Source organism: Cervus canadensis, chromosome 33 (assembly GCF_019320065.1).
Source record: "Cervus canadensis isolate Bull #8, Minnesota chromosome 33, ASM1932006v1, whole genome shotgun sequence".
NCBI classification, from domain to species: domain Eukaryota; kingdom Metazoa; phylum Chordata; class Mammalia; order Artiodactyla; family Cervidae; genus Cervus; species Cervus canadensis.
Window position 1 is genome coordinate 33,503,838 of NC_057418.1, and position 25,432 is coordinate 33,529,269.

The 25,432-nt window shown below is 37.8% G+C and overlaps 1 protein-coding gene across 8 annotated transcripts in view; it reads left to right on the forward strand.

Annotated features, from left to right (window-relative positions):
• Nucleotides 1-25,203, forward strand: part of QKI (QKI, KH domain containing RNA binding) — a 142,175-nt gene extending 116,972 nt beyond the window's left edge. The window contains exons 5-8 of one of the 8 annotated variants that reach the window (XR_006267214.1): nt 10,719-10,806; nt 12,137-12,436; nt 14,404-15,267; nt 19,236-25,203. Coding sequence is in view for 7 of the 8 variants with exons in the window: in XM_043457070.1 (XP_043313005.1) it covers nt 10,719-10,806; nt 12,137-12,436; nt 15,193-15,267; nt 19,236-19,252 (480 nt within the window). In the remaining variant the exon portion in view is untranslated. Of the gene's footprint in view, nt 1-10,718; nt 10,807-12,136; nt 12,437-13,144; nt 13,687-14,403; nt 18,683-19,235 lie in introns of those variants that run through there. The other 7 variants (XM_043457070.1, XM_043457066.1, XM_043457067.1 and 4 more) reach the window with 7 other exon arrangements.
• The last annotated feature ends 229 nt before the right edge of the window (nt 25,204-25,432 follow it).

Sequence of the window (25,432 nt, forward strand, 5' to 3'; positions counted from 1 at the left end):
ACTGGGAGGGAAGTTGGTGCCTCCCTTCCTTGACAAACTCATCAGGTGTCATAGGGAATTCCTTGGCAACCTGAGCAGATCTGTTCCCTTCCAGGTGCTCCTGTTGATACTACAGTTCATTCAGTCACTCAGTTGTGTCTGACTCTTTGCAAACCCATGGGCTGCATCACACCAGGTTTCCCTGTCCATCACTAATTCCCCAAGCTTGCTTAAACTCATGTCCATTGAGTCCGTGATGCCATCCAATCATCTCATCTTCTGTCTTCCCCTTCATCTCCTGCCTTCAGTCTTTCCCAGCATCAGGGTCTTTTCCAGTGAGTCAGTTATTTGCGTCAGGTGGCCAGAGTATCAGAGTTTCAGCTTCAGCATCTGTCCTTCCAGTGAATATTCAAGACTCATTTCCTTTAGGATTGACTGGTTTGATCTCCTTGAAGTCAAAGGGACTCTCAAGAGTCTTCTCCATATGTACAGTTTAAACATTCATCCAGGCCCTTGGGGTTCCCAGGTGCTGCTAGTGGTAGAGAATCTACCTGCCCGTGCAGCAGATACAAGAGGTGCAGGTTCGATCACTGCGGTGGGAAGATTCCCTGGAGTAGGAAATGTTAGCCCACTCCGTATTCTTGTCGGGAAAATTCCAGGGACAGAGGAGCCTGGCAGGCTCCAGTTCCTGGGGTCACAAAGAGTCGGACACAACTGAGCAACTGACAGCATTAGGTCACAGCACACAGCTGTCATCTGTGACTTATAGTAAGATCTGTCTGCTCTTTGAAGAAAATAACTCCTGGGTTCTTATAATGCTTTCCAGCATTTATCATTTTTTTCCACTACTTTTCAGTTTTGTTTCTATTAGTAATTTTATGTTACTAATTTATGGGTTCATTATTGGATACGGTGTGATTCTTACTATCCATAAAACACCTCAGAATAGCAGCCAAATCCAAAATGGAAGAGCCCAAACCCAAAATGACTGTGCATAATCAGCTTGCTTAAGCAGAGTGAATTTATTGTTGTTCAGTCACTAAGTCGTGTCCAACTCTTTGTGACCCCGTGGACCACAGCATGCTAGACTTCCCTGTCCTTCACCATCTCCTAGAGTTTGCTCAACTAGTGTCCATTGTGTCAGTGATGCCATCCAACCATTTCATCCTGTCGCCCTCTTCTTTACCTTCAATCTTTTGCAGCATCAGAGTCTTTTCCAGTGAGTCAGCTCTTGCATCAGGTGGCCACACTGTTGGAGCTTCAGCTTCAGCATCAGTCTTTCCAATGAATATTCAGGGTTCATTTCCTTTAGGGTTGACCGATTTGACCTCGCTGTCCAAGGGACTCTCAAGAGTCTTCTCCAACACTGCAGTTCTTCAGCAGTAGCCCTTATTTATGGTCCAGCTCTGTACATGACAGTGACTATAGCCATGAAATCAAAAGACATTTGCTCCTTCGAAGAAAAGCTATGACAAACCTAGACAGCATATTAAAAAGCAGAGACATTACTTTGCCAACAAAGGTCCATCTAGTCAAAGCTATGGTTTTTCCAGTATGTACGGATGTGAGAGTTGAACCCTTAAGAAAGCTGAGCATGGAAACATTGATGCTTTTGAACTGTGGTGTTGGAGAAGACTCTTGAGAGTTCCTTGGACTGCAAGGTGATCAAACCAGTCCACCCTAAAGGAAATCACTCCTGAATATTTGTTGGAAGGACAGATGCTGAAGCTGAACCTCCACTGATGCGAAGAACCGACTCATTGGAAAAGACCCTGATGCTAGTAAAGATTGAGGGCAGGAGGAGAAGGGGATGACAGAGGATGAGATGGTTGGATGGCATCATTGACTCAATGGACATGAGTTTGAGGAAGCTCCAGGAGTTGGTGATGGACAGGGAAGCCTCATGTGCTGCAGTCCATGGGGTCGCAGAGAGTTGGACACAACTAAACTGAACCATACATGACTACTGGAAAAACCATAGCCTTGATTATATGGAACTTTGTCGTCAAAGTGATGTCTCTGCTTTTTAATATGCAATCTAGGTTTGTCATCGCTTTTCTTCCAAGGAACAAGGAAGGACCTTTTAATTTCATGGCTTCAGTCACTGTTCCCAGTGATTTTGGAGCCCAAGTAAATAAAATCTGTCACAGCTTCCACTTTTTCCCCATCTCTTTGCCCTTAAACGATGGGACCAGATGCCATGATCTTAATTTTATGAGTGTTAAGTTTTAAGCCAGCTTTTTCACTCTCCTGTTTCACCTTCATTAGGAGGCTATTTAGTTCCTCTTCGCTTTCTACCACTAGAATGGTATCAGTTGCATATCTGAAGTGTGGTTGATATCTCCTGGCAATCTTTATTCTAGCTTTTGCTTCATCCAGCCCGGCATTTCACATGATGCAGTCTGCATATAAGTTGAATAAGCAGGGTGACAGTATACAGCCTTGATAAACTCCTTTCTCAGTTTTGAACCAATTTGTTGTTCCATGTCCCATCCTACTGTTACTTTTTTGACCTGCATACAGGTTTCTCAGGAGACAGGTAAGGTGGTCTAGTATTACCATCTCTTTAAGAATTTTCCACAGTTTGTTGTGATCCACACAAAGGCTTTCACGTAATCAGTGAAGCTGAAGTAGATGTTTTTCGAGAATCCCCTTGCTTTTCCCCGATTTGTCTCATGCCTACTTTAAAATGAGGTTTTTAAATTGCTTTATAAGTTTCCACTTAGGAAGTAGAGTATTTGCAAATTACTTCAGAAGTGAAATATTTTTCATTCTAAGAGGAATGTGTTGTTTCCAAGTTTTTATTTATTATTATTTGAATCTTCAGGTGTGACTACAGCCAACCCTGTTTCCTCACTTTCTTTGGATGGCTGAGTGTAAGAAGTATTCCAGTGCTTTATTTACATAGTTCCTATCTTTTGTTTAATTTTGCCCTAAAGTGCAGCCAGTGAAAGAGATAACAGCTGTCTTATATACCTTATGGAGTAATTAAGAGGCTTAAGCAAGATAACAAAGGTTAAATTCTCTATAAACACTTAAAATAGAAAAGGTTACTCAAATTTCAGGGGAAATAAATCTTCAAAAAATGAACCAGTTAACTTAATTATTTTTTCTGACCAAGGAAAACTGTTCAGTGTCTCCATAAGCTGAAACACAATCATAGTGCAAAAGGCGACCTGACCGCCTTCGCTGCCTTTGCGGCTGCCGTGCCTCCGAGAGGTCAGGTGCTGCTGCATGGCATTTGCGGAAGCTCACCTGTCTCTCCTGTCCTTGCTCTGTTTTCCTCTGGCCTTAATTAGGTTCAGAGTTCTAGTCAACTGTGTATGATGAAGGTATACCTTATGAAGCAGCAAAGGAGAAACGTTAAGGTGGGAATCAACCAGAATTAAGGACCTCACCATAATGACTATATCCAAAAATATTTAGTATTTTGAATATAAGGAAAACTGGTAGTGGTGACTTCAGGTTGCTGAAGGACCATGTGGCTTTCTGCATCTGCTCTCATTGAGGTCATTAGACTGTGGTTGATGACTCAGAAATAGGATGAATATCTCCTAGTAAAAAATGGGTTACTTGAAAGAATTCCTGTAGATGATTAAAACTGAGTGGCAGATTTTGTCACTGTACCGTTGTGTGTATTCTGGGCAGCCTGTAGCCACCATCGGATCGTTACGGTGAGTTGTGATCCTTGCCCACACTTGTTCACCTGGTCTCCATTACACGCTCGTGTCAGCCTCTGTCACACTGTAGCGCTTCCTACTTCTTCTGCAAGTAGCGCTTCCTACTTCTTCTCACAGCAAGCAGATTTTCAGACCACCGTTTTCAGGTTCCCGCTCTTTGCCTTCTGCTATAGAATAAGGCTCTCTTTAAGTTCACAGTTTGTAGCCATCTTTTCTTCTACAGCACCAAACATATAGTTTGATAAAGTCCACCTAACATACAGTTAACCTTCGGGTTTTGGGTTTGTTTTTTTTCTTCCTGTAAGGTGTGGCTCTACTGATACTAGTATGTTGCCTGAGTTGTGGATCACAGAAATCTTTCAAAAGGTTGTCATTTATGTTAAGCTTACTATAAAAAGTAATATTTCAAATTATACAGTATTTCATATAGAAAGGAATAAATGCTTTCTAATGAGACATGGCTTTTCTGAAGTTGTCAGGACTTTTAGATGAATCTATAGCTTGTCAAAAAAAAACAACGTATTATCCCAAGACAAAAGTATTTGTTAGTCTTATGTAATAGTTTACGGAGCTTTGTGTATATGTCTTTGTCAGTGAGTGTTTGAGTGCTTTAAGCTTTTCTGATGAAATAAAATACGCCTCATGCTCTCTCAGTGTCTTACTTTGCTTTATCAGTGTTCCCAAGTGGTTGCTGCTAAACCAGGGATTGTGCTTAAATGAGAGAATGTAATAAAGGGGAAATAGAAAAATATATGCTAGGATTTTTCCTCCCTTACTGTGTCTTAACATTTTGACCCACAAATTTTTCACAGGAACAGTCTTTTTTGCCCTTACTTGGACTAAGGGCTTGCTTTGTAAAAGACAATCAGGCTGTACCCAGGTGAACTCTCTTTGATATTGAGTTTCTGTTATGATTTTAGAAATTTCTCTAATGTGCTTCTGTTTGTGAACGTCATTCTTTTGCTGTGTTGGACTGGCTAGCAGAGTGTCTGCATCCTAGCAGGTGCTCAGTTGCCTCTGTTAACTGAACACTGGGAAAAGGAAGGACATGGAATTAGGGAGCCTTAAAATAATCTTTAAGAAATAGTTAGCAGATCATCTGCTTAAATTTTTGATACAAAATAAAGTTGGTGACATAAAAAAGGAAAGGACGCTGATGTGACCATAAGTGTCAGACAGGGTAATTCAGATTCTGTGAAGTAGTGCTGGGGAGCCTCCTCTTCATCTGGAAAACAAACCACACTAGCTTTTTCAACTGAGAGAATAAAGTAATTTGTTAAATGGGTGTTGAAAACTAAAAAAGGAGAAAGGAGATAGAGTGTAATACAGTTTTAGAAGCTCTAGGAATTGACTATTATCCCAGGACTGGGAGATAAGAGAGAATGGTACTGTTATTACCATACTACCATCACAGAACTGGAGAAAGTTCTGTGCAGAGGCAGAATCTCTGACAGAGCGGTGCCCCTTGGCTGGTGCAGGAGCTCAGTAGCTCACAAGAGTGCCTGCCCTGGTTGTGGCTGCGGGCTGGGGCTGCTCAGTGGGGCTGTTCTAGAAGTGCAGGGGAGGGGCCCTGGAGCCTGGGTGGAGCTGCCCCCAGCGAGGTGCGGGCTGAGAACAGCTGGCACGGGAGGGGCGCCCCTTCTGCCCGCAGCCAGCACTTCAGTCTCCCTGTGACGCCCCTCGGGGTGTCTCAGTTGTGAGCATCTAACTTACCAGCTGGCCTGGGAGACACAGGACTGTGTAGAGTCCTAGACCCAGCCTTTGGAAGCATATAGCAGCTCAGCTTGAAATTTAATAGTTCTGTATCATCTTGGAGAAAAATACTCTGAAGATGGAGTGAGAGGTAATTTTTCTACTAGCTCTTTATATGCTAAGTTAAAAAGTAGATCTCAGATTTGTATTCGCCGTCTTCTTGATATCTCCCCTGGGGTGTTTAAGCGTTTCAAGCTTCCTATCTCCAAACAGAACTTTTGATTCCATATCCCTTCGCTTTTAAACCTAAGTGTCATTCTTTAATGTCTCCTTTTCCCTCACCCACTCTCTCCAGTCAGTCATCAAGCCCTGTCGATCTAACTTACTTTTCTGTCAGTGTTGTTACCTCCCCCCACCCCCACCCACCCAGTTCCTCTGTCACCTGGGCTGGGTTAAAGCTGATGGCTGGGTCTCTCTAATCATACTTGAGCCCCAAACAGTCCATTCACAAAATACCAAAGCAAGCCTTTCAAGACAGGCACTGTTATGTCACAGCCCTGAGTAAAGCCCTCTATTTAAATTTAAGTTGGTCAGGTTCTTTGTCAGACTTTTTAGCTGACAGGAGCAGATGCAGGTAATGATTGGTATTAATTCTTCATAACTTTGTCACTCGTTCTCTTTATTACTTGTTCAGTCTTATTCTACAAGTGAATTAAGTTATGTACTTTTTATTTAATGCTTGGAAAACCTACTCATTATTTCAAGTTTATAGAAAAGTAAGAATCAATTTTCTAAAATGTATTGAGAAGATTCATTTTTGTGAGGCATTGCAGGCTAAAAGAAGACTGGCTTATTGGCTGTTCGTTGATTCATAGCTACAAGTCATGAAATTTCCTAAAAAAAAAAAAAAGAAAAAATACAAGAGATACCTTCTTCCTTGTGGCTGTATGTGATTGATCACCCCAAAAGGAGTAGCATGAATTTAGAAGTGTTTGGAAAAGGCTAAACTCTAGAGAGGCCAGTGATCTGCCTGGGCTGTAAGAAGAGGCATACGCAGCATGCTTCTAGACCAGGTCTCACCTCACTTAGAGGCAGAAATGCACGGAGTATACTCTCGTAGAGAGTGGGCAGATGATTTCGACCAGTGCGAAACATTTGCACATAGGGCTGCTTTTAGAAGTGACTCAGCGCCTTGAGTGCTAAGCTAGAAAGTTTGGGCTTCTATTACAGGCAGTAGTTCAAATTATTGTGCTAGTTGACATTTTAATTAGTTGGAAATATTCACATATTTGTTTTAGCTCTCTGTTATAATTAATTACATTACATTCATTTTTCTATGTGAATTCTTTGATGAATTCAAAAGATACGTCCACTTGAAGTCACCATAAATTACATTGCAGAAGGTATAATGAGGACTTTGGATCAGGTACTTCGGTTGAAAGCCGGTTTTGCATTGTGACATTTGGTAAGCTACCTAACTTTTCTGAGCTTTGGGGATAATGAAACACCAGTGCCATAGATCTGTTATGAAACATAAATGCTTAGATGATGAGAATTTAATATCTAATTCTAATAAGAACAGTGTATAAATTGTTCTACTTTAAAATGTTACTCTGATCTAATATTAACCATGAACTATTTCTAGCACTTTAACATAGCTGTTATATATAGCTGATAACATAGCTGTATGTTAAGTAATATATACGTAAGTTATATAAATTTGTATAGACCCATAATTTGTCATCCTTAATTGCAGAACCCACAAAGTTCAGAGAGCGTGTTTATAGTCTGTTTTTATCCTACTGAGTTCAAGTAATCTTTATATAATGTTTTCCATGCAAAATACATTTATCCCATGACCCAGCAATTCCACTTCTAGGTAATTATCCAAGAGAATTGAAAACTTTGGTTTACCCAAAAAAGGCCTTGTACAAGAATTTTCATTGCAGCTTTATTCACAGTACCCCAAAACTAGAGCACCCAAGTATCCAGTCATGTCTTGAGACCCAGAGCATCATGTTCTGTGAGTGCAGAGTGTATGGGAGTGCTGAGGATGCAGGAGAGGCTGCTTTCTGGACTGTTCTGCCAGGAGACGTGGGGGGAGCCTGCCCCACCTGAGGCGATGCAGTGTGTACCGTAATTTGTCACTTGTGTCAGCGGCCTCCAGCGGCTGTGTCACCGTGGTCCACGTGGCCGACACCACCTGGTGAAGGCGGCACTGCACTGGTTTTCATTCTCTGCTGATTGTTTTGTTTCCTACACCCTGCAGACGTGCATGCACACACCTGTATGTGCATGCCCTCCACATGCACACATGTGTGCATCTTCCATCATCTTTTCCTTTGTCTTTCTCCCAAGTTTGACATTGCATCACCAGCTAATGAGTATGGTTATATTGTTACCCAAAAGAAACTGTTCAGTGAAAACATGTGTTCAAGCACCTCTTCTTTGTACAGTGCTGTGTATGAGGCATTGTGATTCATCATTTCTTTCATTTCTTTCATCTTTGTTTCTGCTTAATTTTTGGACATTTTCAAATACATACCACTTTTTCACTATGGAAGATGACTGAAGGTATACTTACTATCTTTCTTTCTATTTAAATAAGGTATAGTTTATATACTTCTTTTAGTATTCTTTTCCTGTTGTTCAGTCACTCAGTCATGTCCCACTCTGTGCGACCCCATGGACTGCAGCACACCAGGCCTCCCTGTCCATCACCAACTCCTGGAGCTTGCTCATACTCATGTCCATTGAGTCATGTCCCTCCAACCATCTCGTCCTGTGTCACCCCCTTCTCCTCCTGCCCTCAATCTTTCCCAGCATCAGGGTCTTTTCCAATGAGTTGGCTGTTCGCATCAGGTTCTAAAGTATTGGAACTTCAGCTTCAGCATCACTCCTTCCATTGAATATTCAGGGTTTATTCCGTTTAGGATAGACTGGTTTGGTCTCCTTGATGTCCAGGGGACTCTCAGCAGTCTCCTCCAGCACCACAGTTTGAAAGCATCAGTTCTTTGACACTCACCCTTCTTTATGGTCCAGCTCTCATATCTGTACATGCCTACTGGAAAAATCATAGCTTTGGCTGTATAGACCTTTGTCAGCAAAGTGGTCTCTGCTTTTGAATACACTGTCTAGATTTGTCATAGCTTTTCTTCTAAGGAGCATGTGTCTTTTAATTAGGTTTAAATTGGAAACAAGTTTTAATTTTCAGTATTATTAGCTTTCAGTGGACAAGTTAAAGGAGTTTTATCATAGTATATTTCTAATTCTTCTCTTCCAGTGATAATGCTTACTTATTTTTCTTTGCAAGTAATTGTTGTATCTTTCAAGTGAATCATATTATTACTTTTTTTTTTTTCATCTGTGCACATTCATAGGAATCAGGAATAGTAGTTCCACAGAGTGCAAGTATCTTCTTCACTTTCTGTGACTGCAAGTAGGTTTCTGAAAAGTCAGCAGTGGCACGCTAAGTGTGGTCTTCATGACGTTTTCACTTGTCTTAAGAAACTTTTTTTGTAGTTTGTTAAAAGCCCACTTAGCAGTTCTTTTTATTACAAATTATGGTACCCTATTTGCTGTCATAGTGCCAGGGACAGAGTTTTGTATAACAGGAAAGGGCTGAGAAGTTTGTTAACTGCTCCTTTCTTGAATCAAGAAGGACCAACGTTACATCAGAAAAACGTATCATTGGGTTTCTTTCCTTTTAAAATGTTAAGTCCTGGCAGTATAATGTGTAAAATATGTGAGCAGCACATAGTTCCATTTCTACCACTTCTTCATGGGTGAACCTCATTTTTCTGTGGCTTAAGTTTATTCTGTAGGATTTAAACATTTGAGATTTCTAAATAAAGATATCTCATAGTGATCATTTAAAAATAACTCCTAGCAAATGACTTGGGGAGATGAGGTGGATAAGGAAGATAGGCAGTGATAAATGAGAACTATTTTGTACTCAGGGAACTTGCTTGTTTCTTGGTAGTTGTGGTATACAACAAACTTTAACACAAAGCAGAAACATATGCTCTAGGGATGACCCTCTGAGAAGGTAGCATTTAGGTTGAAGTCTGCAAGGATAAAGTAGGATTTGGGAAGAGGGATGGGTGGTAACGTGGAGTGCAGAGAAGCATTCAAGATGGAGGCAACAGGAGGAGGCACAGAGATGAATAACAGGAAGTGATGTGGTTTGGTTTATGCCATAAGGTAACAAATAGTAGGAGATTCATTGATTTAACTTGAGAAGATTTTTGGGATCAGACCATAAATAGCTTAAATGTATTATTTTTTTTTTTTTTTTAGCTAGTAAGAGACTACAAGGTTCTTAAGACATGAGCCTGTCAAGAAACATTAGAATGGAAGTTGTGATTTGGGCGGTTAACTGGCCATTGTGCATAGATTGATTGGAGAACAGATACTCTTAACACATTATAGTAGTTTTGGTAATAAACCAATAATGCTGAGAGCAAAAGTGATAGCAGTAAGTGAGGAGGGTGGGGCAAGTCCAAGGTCAAGGAAATGGCCTAACAGTGTGATGTCAGAGACATCCCTGGTTTTTGCCTGGTGTATACTTATTAATATTAATATTTTAGTAGTGCTCCTTTTCGCTGTGAAGTTTTTCATGACTTGGACAAGGTATCAGATGATCTTAAAGACTCATTTGCTTTAGAATTGATAGCATTTGCTAATTGAGGGGAGAAAGGGATTTTGGGATAAGAAACCAGAATGTAAACCAGATTTTTAGAAATTCTTATGTTTATGATTTTGTTAAATTTTCCTCTTTTGGAGAATTAAGCAAAATTTCCTGACCTGAATACCACAGTTGAATCTTACATGTTTAAAATATCAGTTTGTTTTCGTTTTTTGTCTTTTAATGAAGACTTAAACGTAGAGACTATACTATATTTAATTTACCTAACATTTTCATTGATTCCATTTAAAAGTAAAGGTTTTTAAGAGATTGTTAATTCATCAGTGTAGCTTACATAAGAAGTGTCCAAATAGAAACATAGCTGGTGGCAGTTGCGAGCGTCTTGTGTGTTAATATCCCATCACTGAATGGGCTTTAGCATGTAGCACCTTTTGTCCCCCCTGGAGAAGGAAATGGCAACCCACTCCAGCTTTCTTGCCTGGAGAATCCCATGGACAGAGGAGCCTGGCGGGCTGCAGTCCTTGGGGTCGCAAAGAGTCAGACACGACTGAGTGACTGAGCGCTTACTCACTCACTGTTTGTTTCCCGGATCTTTGTTTCCTGATTGAAACCAGTGGCTGTAATCACATGATACTTATTTTATGGTTTTTGCATAGATAGGGCTGTAATGGATATGGACTGTTTCAGGCGCTTAGTGCTCTTGTCTTTTCCATGTATAGGCAGAGGGAGAAGACAGTCTGAAGAAGATGCAGCTGATGGAGCTTGCGATTCTCAACGGCACCTACAGAGATGCCAACATTAAATCACGTAAGATCAGAGCTTACAGCTGTCTCAGCTGTTTTGTCCACAAACCCCCTCTCCTTTTGGCAGCACAGTACATGAACAGTTAAAGTGAAGAGTTGAAATAATTGTCCCTTGATATGGGCCTCACTGTTCCATTTCTACTGTTTTCAAGAATGAGGGCACTCCCTTGATTTTATTTTATGCCAGCATGTCTAAGTTTTGAGTTTATAAGCTTTTGTTTTATTCTGTTGATGAAATTTTAGCTTCTGAATTCAAGAGTTTCAAAAAATTTTTTGTTAACTACAGATTTAAGACTTCTGGTTTATTTTGTTATCTTTATGCAAAGAAGTTTTTTCTAAAAACTAAAAGCTAATTTGGAATATACATGAATGCAGTGATTCTTCTGTTGAATTCTGTTCTTTCACCTCGCTTGCACGTTTTTCCTCCGGTATTTTTCCTGTATTGATTTCATACGTGAGTTCACAGAGAGCAGTAGATGGCACTGCTTTTAATGCCGTTTTCCTCTTGATGTGTATTGCGCATGCTTTCATAAACTGTAAGAGGATTGCTTTTTCATATTTAAAATGAAGTAATGTGAAATTTATATTTTGAGACAATCTAAGTTTTATTCATCATTCATATGAACATAATATCATTTAAATTACAGGTATAGAATTTTAAAGACATAGCCAGCTTTCCAAAATATAGGCACCGTAGTGTGTTTAGAGTGGTTACTTTTTGTAAATGGTTGGCTTTAATTTACTCATGAAAATGAGTATATCATTAATAGTCATGTGTTTAGGATTGTGACATTTTTTTTGTGTTTTCTATGAAAAAGTTAATCACTACAAATGTAGGAAATTAATAACTTGGTTATTTGGCTAAGTTAATACAATGAAAATTATTCTTTCCTTCATTTGAAACTGAAGCTACTCTTTAGAAATATACTAAAACTGTATTTCTGTGGACTCTAATTACAGAGTATTTTTAACATCTTTTAATGCAAGTGTTTTCTTGTGCTTCTGCATGCACCTTTAGTCTCATGAGATCTTAAAAATATAGACATACCAAATATATGAAGTAAATATAACCTATTTTAATGGTCTCATTCTTTTTTTCCCCCCAGTGGCTTTTTAAATTTTGCACATTTATTCTTAATCACATTGGGAAAGGGGAAGCTGTTTTGCATTTGATGGGTGTGCTTTGGCATTTTTGTGTGATCAGCGCATGTACTAATGATTTCCCTTTTATTTTTCTTCTTTTCTGCTTTTCCCTTTTTCCTCCTCCCCTCTCATTTTCCGTGTTTTACACTGCTGTCTCTGCACTTCCTTCTGAATTTCTTTGCTTACTGTAGCAGCCCTTGCCTTTTCTCTTGCAGCGACAGCCCAGGCTGCTCCAAGGATTATCACTGGGCCCGCGCCCGTGCTCCCACCAGCCGCCCTGCGCACTCCGACGCCGGCTGGCCCTACCATAATGCCTTTGATCAGACAGATACAGACCGCTGTCATGCCAAACGGAACTCCTCACCCTACTGCTGCAATAGTTCCTCCAGGGCCCGAGGCTGGGTTAATCTACACACCCTACGAATACCCCTACACGTTGGCACCAGCTACATCAATCCTTGAGTATCCTATTGAACCTAGTGGTGTATTAGGTAAGTTGTATGGTTAACAGCATTTTTCTTCATCACTTTTGCTACCCCAGACTTTGAAATGATATATCCATTTTAGAGAGGCAAGACAAGCTTCCACTGGAAAGACTGAAAACTAAATTTGATTTCAGCCTCTTATAAGGGTTCCCCCTTTAAATAATTGTACCTGAAATTTATTCAGATGCACTTTGGTGACTGACGGTCACTTTGGTTGGGTAAATTTGCAATGAACATTTTAAACAGAAAATACTTTTCACTTTTGACATCACCGAGGTCATTCTTGAGTGTTAGATCCCACTCATAGGCCTACCCCTTCATCAGCTCCACCAGCCAGTTTTTAGATTGCTTTTGTGTCGGAAATTTATTTGTTGGCTACATTTTCAATTTTTGTGTGAAAGTCTTTTGAGACATTTTAAACCTGATGTGTGTTTTCTGATATTTGTGGTCACTTAAAATATAAAAGGGACCAGATAAATAGTTGCATTCTTCAGGTTTCTTCAATTTTTCTCTTTTGAAGTCCTAGTTAATATTAAAGATAAGAGACGTTCTTAGTTTCAGTAGTACATTATGGAATTGATAAGTAATACCAAGTCTCACTGAATTAGAATCACAATTGAGGCAAAAATTAAGATCATGCTGTAAACTCTCAGTTTTACATAAACAAAAAGTGGTGTGCTTGAAAAAGACATTACTGACGCCTTTTTTTTATAGAGTGGATTGAAATGCCAGTCATGCCTGATATTTCAGCCCATTGACTGCTGGATGAAGGACTAGAGCAGCAGCTGTTCTAACACGACCAGTCAATGTGGACACACTGTTTCCGCGCTGCCCCTTTGTTTTACCAGACAGAATTTGAGTTCTTTTTTCTTGAATTGTACATGACTTTGGTGCTGCGTGCATGCTGTTGACTTTTAGGACTTTGATCTTTTAAAGTTATTTTTTTCCCCAGCATTAATATTGATTTATAAAAATTTGAAAGTTTTTAATGAACCTGGACACTAAGATTGAAACTTGAAAATTCATTGTTCAATTAAAAAAAGCCACAGTGCTCTGTATGTTATCTGTGTGTGTGCATGCACTCAGGTGCATTTTGTTTCATGAGCAAATACATTTTATTGTACATGTTTTCCGTTTATCTCTAAATCATTGTAAAAAGTATTATAGGTCAGAATCATACAATAGAACTGTTTCTGAGAGGCTTGTTTCTGTTGCACATTTCTTGAAGCATTTTTAAAATAACATGTAACCTGTAACCTGTTTACGTTTTCCTTTCTGTTAACGCTCTGTCCTGTGGCCCCACGCCTGCTCCTTTCCCCAGAGCTCCTCTCTGCTGCACGCACAGCGTCTGCGCGAGGAGTCTGACTGGTGCTTCCCGCAGGGCTGGCGCTCTGAGCCACCAGCTGCTGTTCCACACTCTCAATGCAAGATCTCACTGATTTTGCCTCATCGAGTTACACTTATATAAGACTAGTTTTTCCAAAATGAGAAGGGGTGATGGACCAGTTTACTACTTAGAAACACCAAGAGGCACTGCACTTAAATTTCCCATTTTAAAGCAACGTGCTTTTGTTGTGTTGGAAAATTTTTATTTATAATACTTAATTATTAGACTGACAAAATTGAAAGTAAAATACACAGATACCTAATTGACATTCATAAGGTGAATGATAATGAGCACTAAATGTCAAGATTCCATTATCAGTTTTATTTCTCACTTTGCCACCTCAACAGTAAAACATGATATTGACCACTTGGAGAATTGAGAAAATGAATTTCAAGTTGCTGTGTTATAATCAACTTGCACACAGATAACATGCATGCTATATATCAAATCTCACATGAGTATTTTAAAATAAGCAGTGCCCTTCAAAACAGATGCAGACATATGTGTTGGTGGTAGTGAGGAGATTGGTATTAGCCTCAAATCTTCATTGATGACTAATTTTTAATTCCCTTCCTTTTATCTTTAGGTATGGCTTTCCCAACGAAAGGCTAAGAATTCAAGAACGGTCTTAACTGAACCCTCATCAGATCTGAATTTAACAAATGCTTAGTCTCAGCAGCCTCCAGGGGGGTGGGAGGGAAGCTTAGCCTAGCAGTCAGTGACTTACTTGCACTTTTTGCACACTGATAGAAAGTAAAAGTTTGTTATTAATTGGTTTAGTCTGTAACCTTACAAAGTAACGGTGATTTATACAGGAGTGTATAGTAGTATACTGACTGCTAAGTGTACTATACTGTTTGCTTTACTAATCACCTAATTCATTGCAGTTCATACTTATTGACTCGAAGTTTAGAACCACAATCTGTAGGCTTTAAGAATTGCATTTAAACCTTCTTAAGTGATAGACTCTGGAAGTGTGGTCTTAAGGTTAGCAAATAATTGTCAGTATTAAACATGGCATTATTTAAGTAGTCCTGCTGCAAGAAAGGCACTTCAGTGAATATGTGACTAGTAAAGCCTAACTATGTTTGGATCTAATAGAGTTCATGAAATCTGTAACTTGGGATTATAAATGAATGGATAAAATAGGTTAAGGCCAAGATGATTGAAATGAATGCAATATTAATAGATGCATATATACGCAACATATAATGGTTAATTTTAAGACTACTGTGCCTTAACGTGTTTCCTAAAACAAAACTTTTGTAGTAAATGAACATTTGAAATCCATTGTGATAAACCTGCTGTTAATGTTTGTTTTCTTTTCCCTTGTGAATGTTTTCTAACTTTGTCTTGGTAATTGCAATTTAACTAGGTGCGGTGGCTACTAAAGTTCGAAGGCACGATATGCGTGTCCATCCTTACCAAAGGATTGTGACCGCAGACCGAGGTTAGTTTAGTTCTGCAGTTCTTGTTTATGAGAAGTGCGTTGGGTGTTCATAAAGTTTGCAACACCACACCTGATGGAAAAAAATCACTGCTTGCCTGCACATCATTTCTTTTCCTTTTCTAAATTAATTTGTAATAATTGAAAGATTTAAGGGTTGGGTTTTTTGGATGTTTTCTTTTCCTCCCTTCATATTTTAATTTATTAAATTCTATTTTAGTATGTACAATGATTTAGTTCTACTAAAATGTAAATTAGTCCATCTGGGGAGCTATTAAATTCTGATGTTGCCTTATTTATCAGGAATAATTTTTGCTAAAATTTACCTTTTAGTTGTTCTGAAATTTTGGGTTGGTTTTGCAAAAAGAACTAAGCAGATGGTGCTTTAATGAGAGAAGTAAAGGAATATATTCCTCCTGTGTCCTTTTGGAGAAAACTGAAGATTTAGTTTCCATTTTCCTTTTTAGTAAGATACTTGAACTCCACTATATACACACAAGGATATACATACATGTCAGGTCCTTAGCTGAAATCAAAAAGGGGCTGTGAAGATGACTTTGATGAAATGTTGGATTTTTTAATGAATGAGAAAATCATTTCCCTTTTATTCTTACATTCTTGTCCCAAAATGGATCCTTTGATTTTTGTCATTTGCTGCTAAAATATATTATGTGAAGGTAAACTGTCTCTTGAAATTTTGTGGTGACGTGAATCCAGCTGTTAGAAAGTCCTTTTTGACTAACCCATGACTGGAAAATAAGTCTTCATTTTTCTCCTTTTCCACATGTATAATTTGTGTCCTATATATGCCCTTGGACCCTTCTATAAAATTATTTATGTTTATTGAGGAGTGACAGTTTTGGTTTATTGACATTGTTTTCTGAGTTTGTCATTACAAGGTAGCAATCCAAAACAAGATTTTAAAAAAGGATTTTGGGGGTTTTTTTGGCAAACTTCTATTATGGCACATCTTTACCTACTAATTAATTTGATCAAAGTCTCTAATATTAGTGGTGGAAAGTAATATATTTACACCCCAATCCTACATTTTCTATGAACTTGAGAAAGATCTCATCTGTCAGTTTCACATAGTTATCTTAAATACTGATGGACACAAATGCTGTCCACATCAGAATAAAATACCTTTCCAAAGACATTGATGATATTTATTTAGCATCATACATAGTTAAAGAGTTTGAAGACTTTTAACTAATGCATATATTACTCACAGAGAGTATTGAATAAACAGACCCCCCCCAAGGTCAGTGGTTATCTATGAAGATAATATAAATGTAAGTACATCATGCACCACAAGCAAGTAAATGACCCTTTTTATATCAGAAAGGCTCCTAGTGAAGGAGGAAATTTAAAAAAAAAAATCTTTTAAGTAACTTTTCAATTTAAGGAAATTGAATACTCCACACAGGATTGGAAGTTTTTACATTGTTAATGTCTGAAACAGTTTTAAAGACTGTTTTAAAGTAGTTTTTCTTCTGTTAACCTTTCCCTGCATGCCCTTTTAAAGAGATTTCTCATTTTATTTTAACACAATTATTGGTCTAGTCAACACTCCAGTGCCTTGAGACAGTTGAAAATATTAGAAAGATTATACTGTATTTGAAATTGACAGCACATTCCATGAGAAGCTCTTTTGTAGTTTTATGTGTTTTCGTTAGTCCTATCACTGTTTTTATTCAAAATGCAATGTCAGCAAACCGAAATGCTCTTTTTTTTCTTTTTTTTAAAATAACAGATACTTGTATACTGCTATTACTATCACTGTATGCACTCATTGGGTCTAAGGGAGAGTCTGAAGTTCTTCACTTAAATTATTTTATGATACTACTGTTTTCTCTATTTTTGAGGTTTTTTTTAATGATTATTTTTTAATCTTTTGAAGGGAAGATTATAAGTATTCATTTATGCAAGGAAACTCAGCCCTTAGACATATAACCATGTAATTCTATATGAGCATTTAGAGTACTGCATGGTTGACAACCATCTGGTTCTTTACTAAAAATAACCCCCCCGTTCACATATTTCAAAACTGAATATGAAGCCTATAAAAGACCAACTGACTTTTTAGTTGTAAAGAACCGTAAGTGATTTTGCACGGTTGACACACCTGTGTGTACTGTAGCAGGCCAGGACTCGGCAGAGGACATATTTCTAGGTTTACTGGTATATATAGAAACAGTAGTTTGCTTGATTATATATTCCACACTCAAAAAGGCGTAATCAGAATTTTTCTAAATAATGATTTTACAAAAACCATCATTTACATAATTTGTATAAAAAGCTTAATACAATTTTAATCAAAATTTTAAGTAATTTCAAAAATGCTTTAAGATTCTATATTTCTGGAGTACCTATGAGGTGGTATGACTACATTATGTGAAATATTTATTTTCTTCTTTAACTTTGGAGTAGCAGTTTTTATTTTAATTAAATAAAATTCCAATTTTTTTTAACAAATTCAGGGAAGATTTGGTCACATTGAAGATACAGTATTTTTGTAGTATTTATAAGCTGTCCTATGTGATAGACTTTTAGAAAGCATTTTTTTTTTATATGAAGGTAAACCAGTCCATTATATAGATCATTTAAACTCTGTGAACATTACACCTACTGGGTTTTGATTTATCAAGTGGCACAGAATCTGCCTTTGCACTGAATATCTTTTCATTGACATCTCCTCTGCCTTAGTCACAGTGGCAACAGTACAGAAAATTCTCTCAAACCTCAGAATATAGTAGAAATAATTAAAGCTGTTGAATGAGTCTTAAAAATCATACTACTGTTAAGTGGACCAAGTTTGGTGAAGCAGAATGTGACAGAGGCTGATTAAGGAAGGAGCAACTCAAGGACACTGGGAACGATAACTTTTCCACTTGAGAACTACTTTATGTTTTACTGTAATTTTTTTTTTTAATTTTTTTGTTCTGTTTGTTATTTTGCAAAAGAAAATAGTATTTACAGGTGGCTTCTTTTAAAATATAAAATATAAAGCAGGAATGTATATGAAATGTCAGATTTTATTGTATTTGCAGAGTATTAGCTTTGAAATTGAATAAAGAAAGCTGTTTGTAGTTTTAAAATGCCTTATTGGTATCAATTAGAAATTTCTTCTATTTTTTGATGTACTTAGAGCTTTTTGAGTATAGAATTTTAAATGGCAGGATTTTACAGTGTTTACATGCAAGTGCATTTTATAAGTGTTCTATATGTGTAAAATAGTATTTCCAACTGGAAAGTGTTGGCCTGCGCGGAAGGCCTGGCCCTTTTCTGGTTCCCATGATGTTGCCCACACTGCTAGACTACAGTTTAGTGTTGCTTTGTATCATGAGGCCAAGAAATTCCATGTTGTTTGTAAATAGAATAATTGAAAAAGCAATAAACATTTATTGAACAAAAGAAACTTTGTTTGGCCCAGAGTTTATGTTGAACCAGATTATTCATAGAAATTTAAATTTCTTTAGATTCATTTCTGTTAATCATTGATTATTAATAATCACATCCATCATTAATAGTTGCTTTAATGCTTGCATCTGAGAGAATACTAATGCTTAATAGCAGTCAGACACTGGTAGCTGCACTGACTGTGAGAATTCTGTACACCGAGCCTATTCATTGATGTTGTTTTCCAGTCTCCTTCATTGACTGCTACTAACTATTAGTTGTTAGTTGTATTTTATTTCTATTTTTCCTGTTAACAGTTTTTTGTTTTTTGTTTTTTTTGTGGGAGTGGGCTCTCCTTCATTTGTTCAAATCATGATATGGAATTGTCATGATTTTTATTGTATTCTGTAGATGGTGTTAATCAGTTTGTCAGAATTAAACATGCTTTTTTTTTTTATTAGTTGTGATTAGTTTTTCATGTTGTCATTAAGCCGTCACTAGCTGAAACTAATCTCTTCTCTATCTTTTCTTTTCTTTTTTTTTTTTTTTGTTTTTTGTTTCTAACCACCCAGCCGCCACCGGCAACTAACCTATGACCTTCTGACCTCTGAACTCTTCACCCAATGATGACCTGACCATGCCTGCCTGCTGATCAGTTAACTGGTAATCGCCTTTGCTTGCCTGTCGTCAGTGCAGCGAGCTGAGGCACTTGTCCGTTCGTCTTACCATCTAACCAAACAAAAGACAAAGAAATCGTTGTCCTCCAACTCAGCTTTCGTTTGTTTTGTTTTGTTATTTCTTTTTCTGTTTGGGTGAAAGTGGTTCTAGACCCTGCACTGAAGTGTGTAAAGCAATAAGGCCCAATCCATCCCCCAGCACTGACCACCTTTCAGTGTCCGCCCTAAGCGAACGGTGAGAAGGCCTCACTGCAGAAGGGCCAGCGACAGAGGCAGTTACTGTGAGAGACTTCTAGGAACCTCTCTGCGTAGCGAGTCAGAGCTCTGAATGTACTGTGCTGATGCATCATGCATGAACCTTTGGTCAGGGGTGTCATTGGTGAAGCGATTTCAAAAAGTATTCAAAATTTGACCTGCTCTTTAGTCACTACAGTGCCCTCAAAGGGCAGAAGTCGCAGCCTTTTTTATATTGCCTGCCAAAATTTGAAGTATTAGAAGTGTGCCATGAGAGAAAAACTTAACAAGGAATTTTGGAAAGTAATGCAAAGAACAAAACTGCAACACTATTTTTTAAAAGATAAATATCTGAGTTAAAATTACTGAACCTTTATTTTACACCTCCTTTAAAAAATATATGAGAACAAGGTACATGCATTATGTGTCACATTACTGGGCAAACTGTTCAAATATTTTTTTTAAACCTCCCTGTATAGAAAAAAATCATTAAGGATGTAAAAGCCATGCTTGCCTATTTGCTGTATACATGTAATGAAATTGTAGATAAAGTGTAGTGCATTGAAACAAATGAACAAAAAAAGTAGATACTTTTACTATACAAGGGTGCTGGTGCAGAAAAAATATATATATTTTTGGAAATGTAGCATTTTATACTTTCAAGTGTTATAAAAAAAAGAAAAAGAACAAAGAAACCCTTTATTTCATTAAATGATTTTTTCTGGTGGTTGTCAAGAAACAAAAGACCAAAAGAGCCTTTTTGTCTTTCTTTTTTATTTTTTAAGTATTGGAATAAGTCTAAAGAAAAGAAAGTGCCTTATTTTCCTTCATGGTCATTTAGTCAAGTGTCTTGTAAGATCAGCTCCTCCCTCAGAATACAAGTCAATGCCTGTCACTCAGTCGCCCAGTATGTGAAAGAAGATGTGAGGGGAGACACGTGAGTTGATGGTTTGAATTAAATGATTTTTGCCACATTACCTTGATATCAATTTGCCAAATCTGATACTGTGAAAAAATTTGATAACTTTTCTAATTCCTAACAAGTAAGTTTGAAAACATCCTCTTAAAATCACAATTGAGTGCTTTTGGTAATTGGTATACGTAATGTTAGCCCAAAGGGTTCTGAAATAAACATTACGTGTGATTAGAACACCATTTCATAGACAAAATTAGAACTCTTATTTGGTGGGCGTGTTGTTGGATTTTTTTCTTATTAATCGGTGGTAATAGTATAAACAGCAGTCTTTTTCACAAGAGTGAATCTTTGTGATTTTCATTCTGGATAACAGTGTTTGTAAATGACCCAAATTTAAATCAGACTCATTTCTACAGAACCAGATCACTTGTGTAGTCCATCTCTGCTGGTTTTAGTGGCCTAAGCCGCGAACACACACACACACACACACACACACACACACACCACGCCCCCAGCCCCCACTTAACTTTAAAGGAATGAGAGAAACTAGCATCATTGTGCATAGACTACTCAACTACATGTGACAGTTTCTCCGGACGGTCAGTCCGTTCTGTAGCTGCAGCGACCTGTGCACAAAGCTCTGCATCAGAACTCGAGCTTGCAGGTCTCACTGACCTGTGAGCCAGCACTGAATGCCCAGTACCAGATGTGGCAAATGGCGAGTGGCTGTGGGTCCCCAGGTCATCAACTCCTGCCCTCTGCACACCGTCACGGCTTCACAGTCAAAGGTCAGCAGTAAGCTCAGTAAGCACCTTCGTGGTGACCTCCGTCATCTTGTCCCCTTGGAAACCGTTTTTAGTTATTCACTATGCAACAGACATTAGTTGTTTGTGCTCAGCTAGCTTTGGTGAGCGTGACACTGCGTGTCTCTCTGTCACACGCAGAGCTGTTTTGCTTGATTTACTGTATGTGCTGTGCCGTTTTGATTTTTATTTTGTTTGGTTGGTTGAATAAATTTGCGACACTCAAACACTTGAGGTGATAGTTTAAAAACGATACCAGTATTTGATCCAGTTTCATCTCAACTGTGTTATACCTGGACATTTTAGATGTTTATCAAAGGTCTTTTATGGGGAAGAAAGTAAATGTATGAAATAAATGCGTGACATTGATGAGTAATGTTGGCTCTGAACAAACGTTTGAAAACTTAGTTGATAAAATTTTGGATCAACTGAAAAAAAGCATGACTTTTGAAATCTCTGAATGCCTTGGTTCTCAGTATTATCATTCTTTATTGAATTTCTTTCTTATTAAAATATGTAGTTTTTAAGACTTTTTTTCTGACAGTATTATGTAATTTTTTAGCGCGGGTAGATGGGAGTGTCGCTTGTATGTTACCGTACGGCTGACATGTATTTTTGTCTATTCTTTATTATCTCAGTAGTTTCATGCTATGTATGTACCATAACCAACCTATTGCCTATGAGAAACATGTAAGATAATGTATTTACAGCCATTGTTACAAGTTTATAATGTATTTTTCTATCTTGTTTTATATGTATGTTATATAACATTCAAAAAGAATTTTTTTCTTGATTGAGAAAAGGATACAAAATGCAGAATCCACAATTTTGATAACTGAAAATTGCCAATTGTTTTCCAGTACTTTATTACATTGGGTGTCTTGTCTTTCTTGGGCTTTTAGTTAGCTAATGAATGAATACATTAGACACTTTTGGGTTTTAGTTGGGATTTTACATAGCTTGCATTTTAATTCTTTGGTTCTTTGCTGTTTCTATTAACCCATAGCATTATTTTAATAAATGTTATAATATCAACCTACTAACTCTGGACTATGTCTGTTTATTAACCTTTACATGTTTAATTAAAATAAACAAATAAAGACAAAAGAATGTAAAGTCTTGAATTACTGGACTAACCCTGAAGAAAGTGACCACAGATAACATAGCGTGACTTGTTTTTATGTTGTCTGTCAGCTGACAGTTCCGCGCACTACTGTTAAAATGGCTTTGGTTATTCTGGCCTTTTACCTTGGGGGGTAGGTGCCAGTAGAGACGGGAACAAAGTAGTGTTGGTTTGAAGCGTTCTAGTCTTGCCACCTGCCTTTCAACTTCTGCATTACTAATTCCACACTTTCTTATTTTTCCTTCTCCAAAATAATCACTGTCTGCTCACAGCATAAAGAGTAAAGAGATTTATCGTAATGATATACCCAAGAAACCAGTTTGATTCTTTGTTGAACCATTTTTTAAATTTCTATAAGTAGATAATCTAATGGTCACATTATAAAGCAAAGCATCTGATGACGTTTTACCTTTCTTCGCATTGGTGTTTTAATTGGACATTTTTCCAGTGTAAAGTTATGAACTGTTTTGGCTAGCTGCTCCTGTTACGGAAAGCCAAAGGTAGAGTGGCTCCGTGTCTCAGGCCAGCCCAGCGTCGGCCGTTGATGACGACCACGGACGCAGGTCCCTCAGCACGAGGTCAGGCGGCATCGCTGAGCTTGCTCCCTCACCCTCTTCCACAGTACAGTCAGAGTGCATCGATGCAAGAAGTCAGGGGGAGGGACCGTGCATTCGGAAAGGAATACATGTATCATTGTTTGCATGGGAGTTAATTTAAGGAGATTTATTAACTTGCCTTCCTGCTTTTCTTAGCTGTGGCCTAGGTAAACTGACTGCTACTTACCGATTCTTTTAACTCTTGAGGTGCATTTATGTTTCACAGATGGTGGTATTTCCTTTTCTGTGAAATGGTCCTCCAGGATGATGAAAGTTCTCAGGACGAATTTTTGCATTTGCAAATAATGCCTTATTTTTGTAAATTGCTTTTTATTTATTTTAAAGTTCTAAAATTTGGGGCTGAAGTGAGTCACACGTTACAGAAGACATAAACACACCAATATGGTATTAACCAGACTGTCAAAACGCAGTCCCATAGTGTGTATACATACATGGGGTACATAGAGGAGCGAGGGCGTCAGGTTTAATCATAACTGAGGTGGTTCTCTCCATCAAACAAATACACTGCTTCTCTGATGGGATGGGGGTAATCTATTATTGTTAGGTAGACAGCTTTAATATGCTACTATCCATAAAATTTCACATTGCCATACAGTTAATATATGTTATTTTGTAAAAATTTGAAGATAACTTTCAAGCTGCTAGTATACAAGTCATCATGGTACCATGTCACTGAAGTTGATTAAGAATTTCTATGTATTTTATTCTACATTTTCTGAAGCCTGTGAATGCAGTCTCATCTCATTGTCAGTTAAGAGAACTTTTATGTATAATTACGTTGTATTGCCACCTTTTATGTTGGAAAAGTCCCGTTTTAAAAGGCAAAAATGACAAAACCCATTTTTATACAGGATACAATAGTATTAAATTTGAAATCACCAAATTGTTAGAATGATAAAAGGCCAGGGTCAGTTTATTGTTCTATATTACTAGTATTTGACAAAGCAATTGGAAGTTAAGCTTTCAGTCGAGAAGTTGGTAAAGTTATATACTTGCAGTCAAGCATTTTCCTCTGGGAAAATAGAGCATGAAAGTCGATATTCACCAACACACTAGTGCAGTCTGTGCGGGAGAGCCCACCTCGGGGGCGGTCAGAGCGCCCTGTCCATAAAGCCAAGATGTGCGAATGTTCACACGAGATAGGAGGTGGTTAAGGTTTCTCAATAAATACTGAATAAATACGAAGGGCTGTAAGTTTTTTAAGTACACCAAAAGCAGATGGTAGGTGTAATTTAAATTACATTGAATTGGTCATTACCAAATCAAGACTCTTCTTTACCAGCTACCTTTTATAAATGACAGTCTATAAAGTTTCTCCAGTTTGAGGGGGAGGGGTTTGTGTGTTTGAAATAAGATGTCTGTCATGTCTTGGTAACAATTAGCAATTGTAGGGTTACCAGCAAGTGATTTTTAGTAGAATGAAATGTATTGCTAGATTATAATCCATTATTTAATAGCAAAAGTTATCCAGAGAACTTTTTATAGACTCATAAACTTTCTAAGTAAACGTAATTTTTAAACATCCTCAAAAGTTTCTTACTATTTAAAATGGAAAAATAATTCATCTTATAGATAATTTTACTTTTAGAGAGATTCATATGGTACACGCATGTAATTTTATCTGTGGTTTCTTTTAACATATTACCTAAGCTGAAATGCCTTTGCTATGAAGACACATAACAAAATTATATACCTTCCTGGTACTCAATGCTGAATCAAACTGGTTCCCCTGAGTGTAGTGCTCTCCTTTCTGTGTTTCTGCTGCACTAATTGCAGGGGGTTGGGAGAGAAGGAGAAGAATTAATTCATAGGAGAAGTGGTCGGTAGGTGCAGCAAATAGCACAACCTGGACTTCTCACTGCTTACAATTTTGCTGTCCCTTCATGGCAAAAGACACCGCATTGCAGATAAAGCACAGCTCCCAGAAAAAAAAATATATATATATATATATATATATATATTATATCTTTTTGAAAATGCTATTATTGAGAAATTTTGATTACCAAATACATCATTTATGGCTTATATTGTAGTGGTGTGTATGAAACAGTTAGAACTCGTGGAAATTGTCTATACAGAGAGAAGTTGAAATAGGCCTTTCCAAATCGTATGTGAATGGAGAACCACATATGACTGTACATGACGTGCAATAAACCAACTGGAAAAAGTGCATGTGCTTCATCCTCTCAAGCCCACTGCAGCTGAGACGCTGCTCATGCCGCTCCCCAGACCCCACAGATGTGTAAATATGCTCATGTCCCATGCCCCTTCCTAAACCGCACACGTGTGTAAATCTGAACCCCACACGTGTATAAATATGCTCATGCCCCTTCCCAGAACCCACACGTGTGTAAATATGAAAATGAAGAGTGCACATTACAGTTTCAGCTTCTATTGGT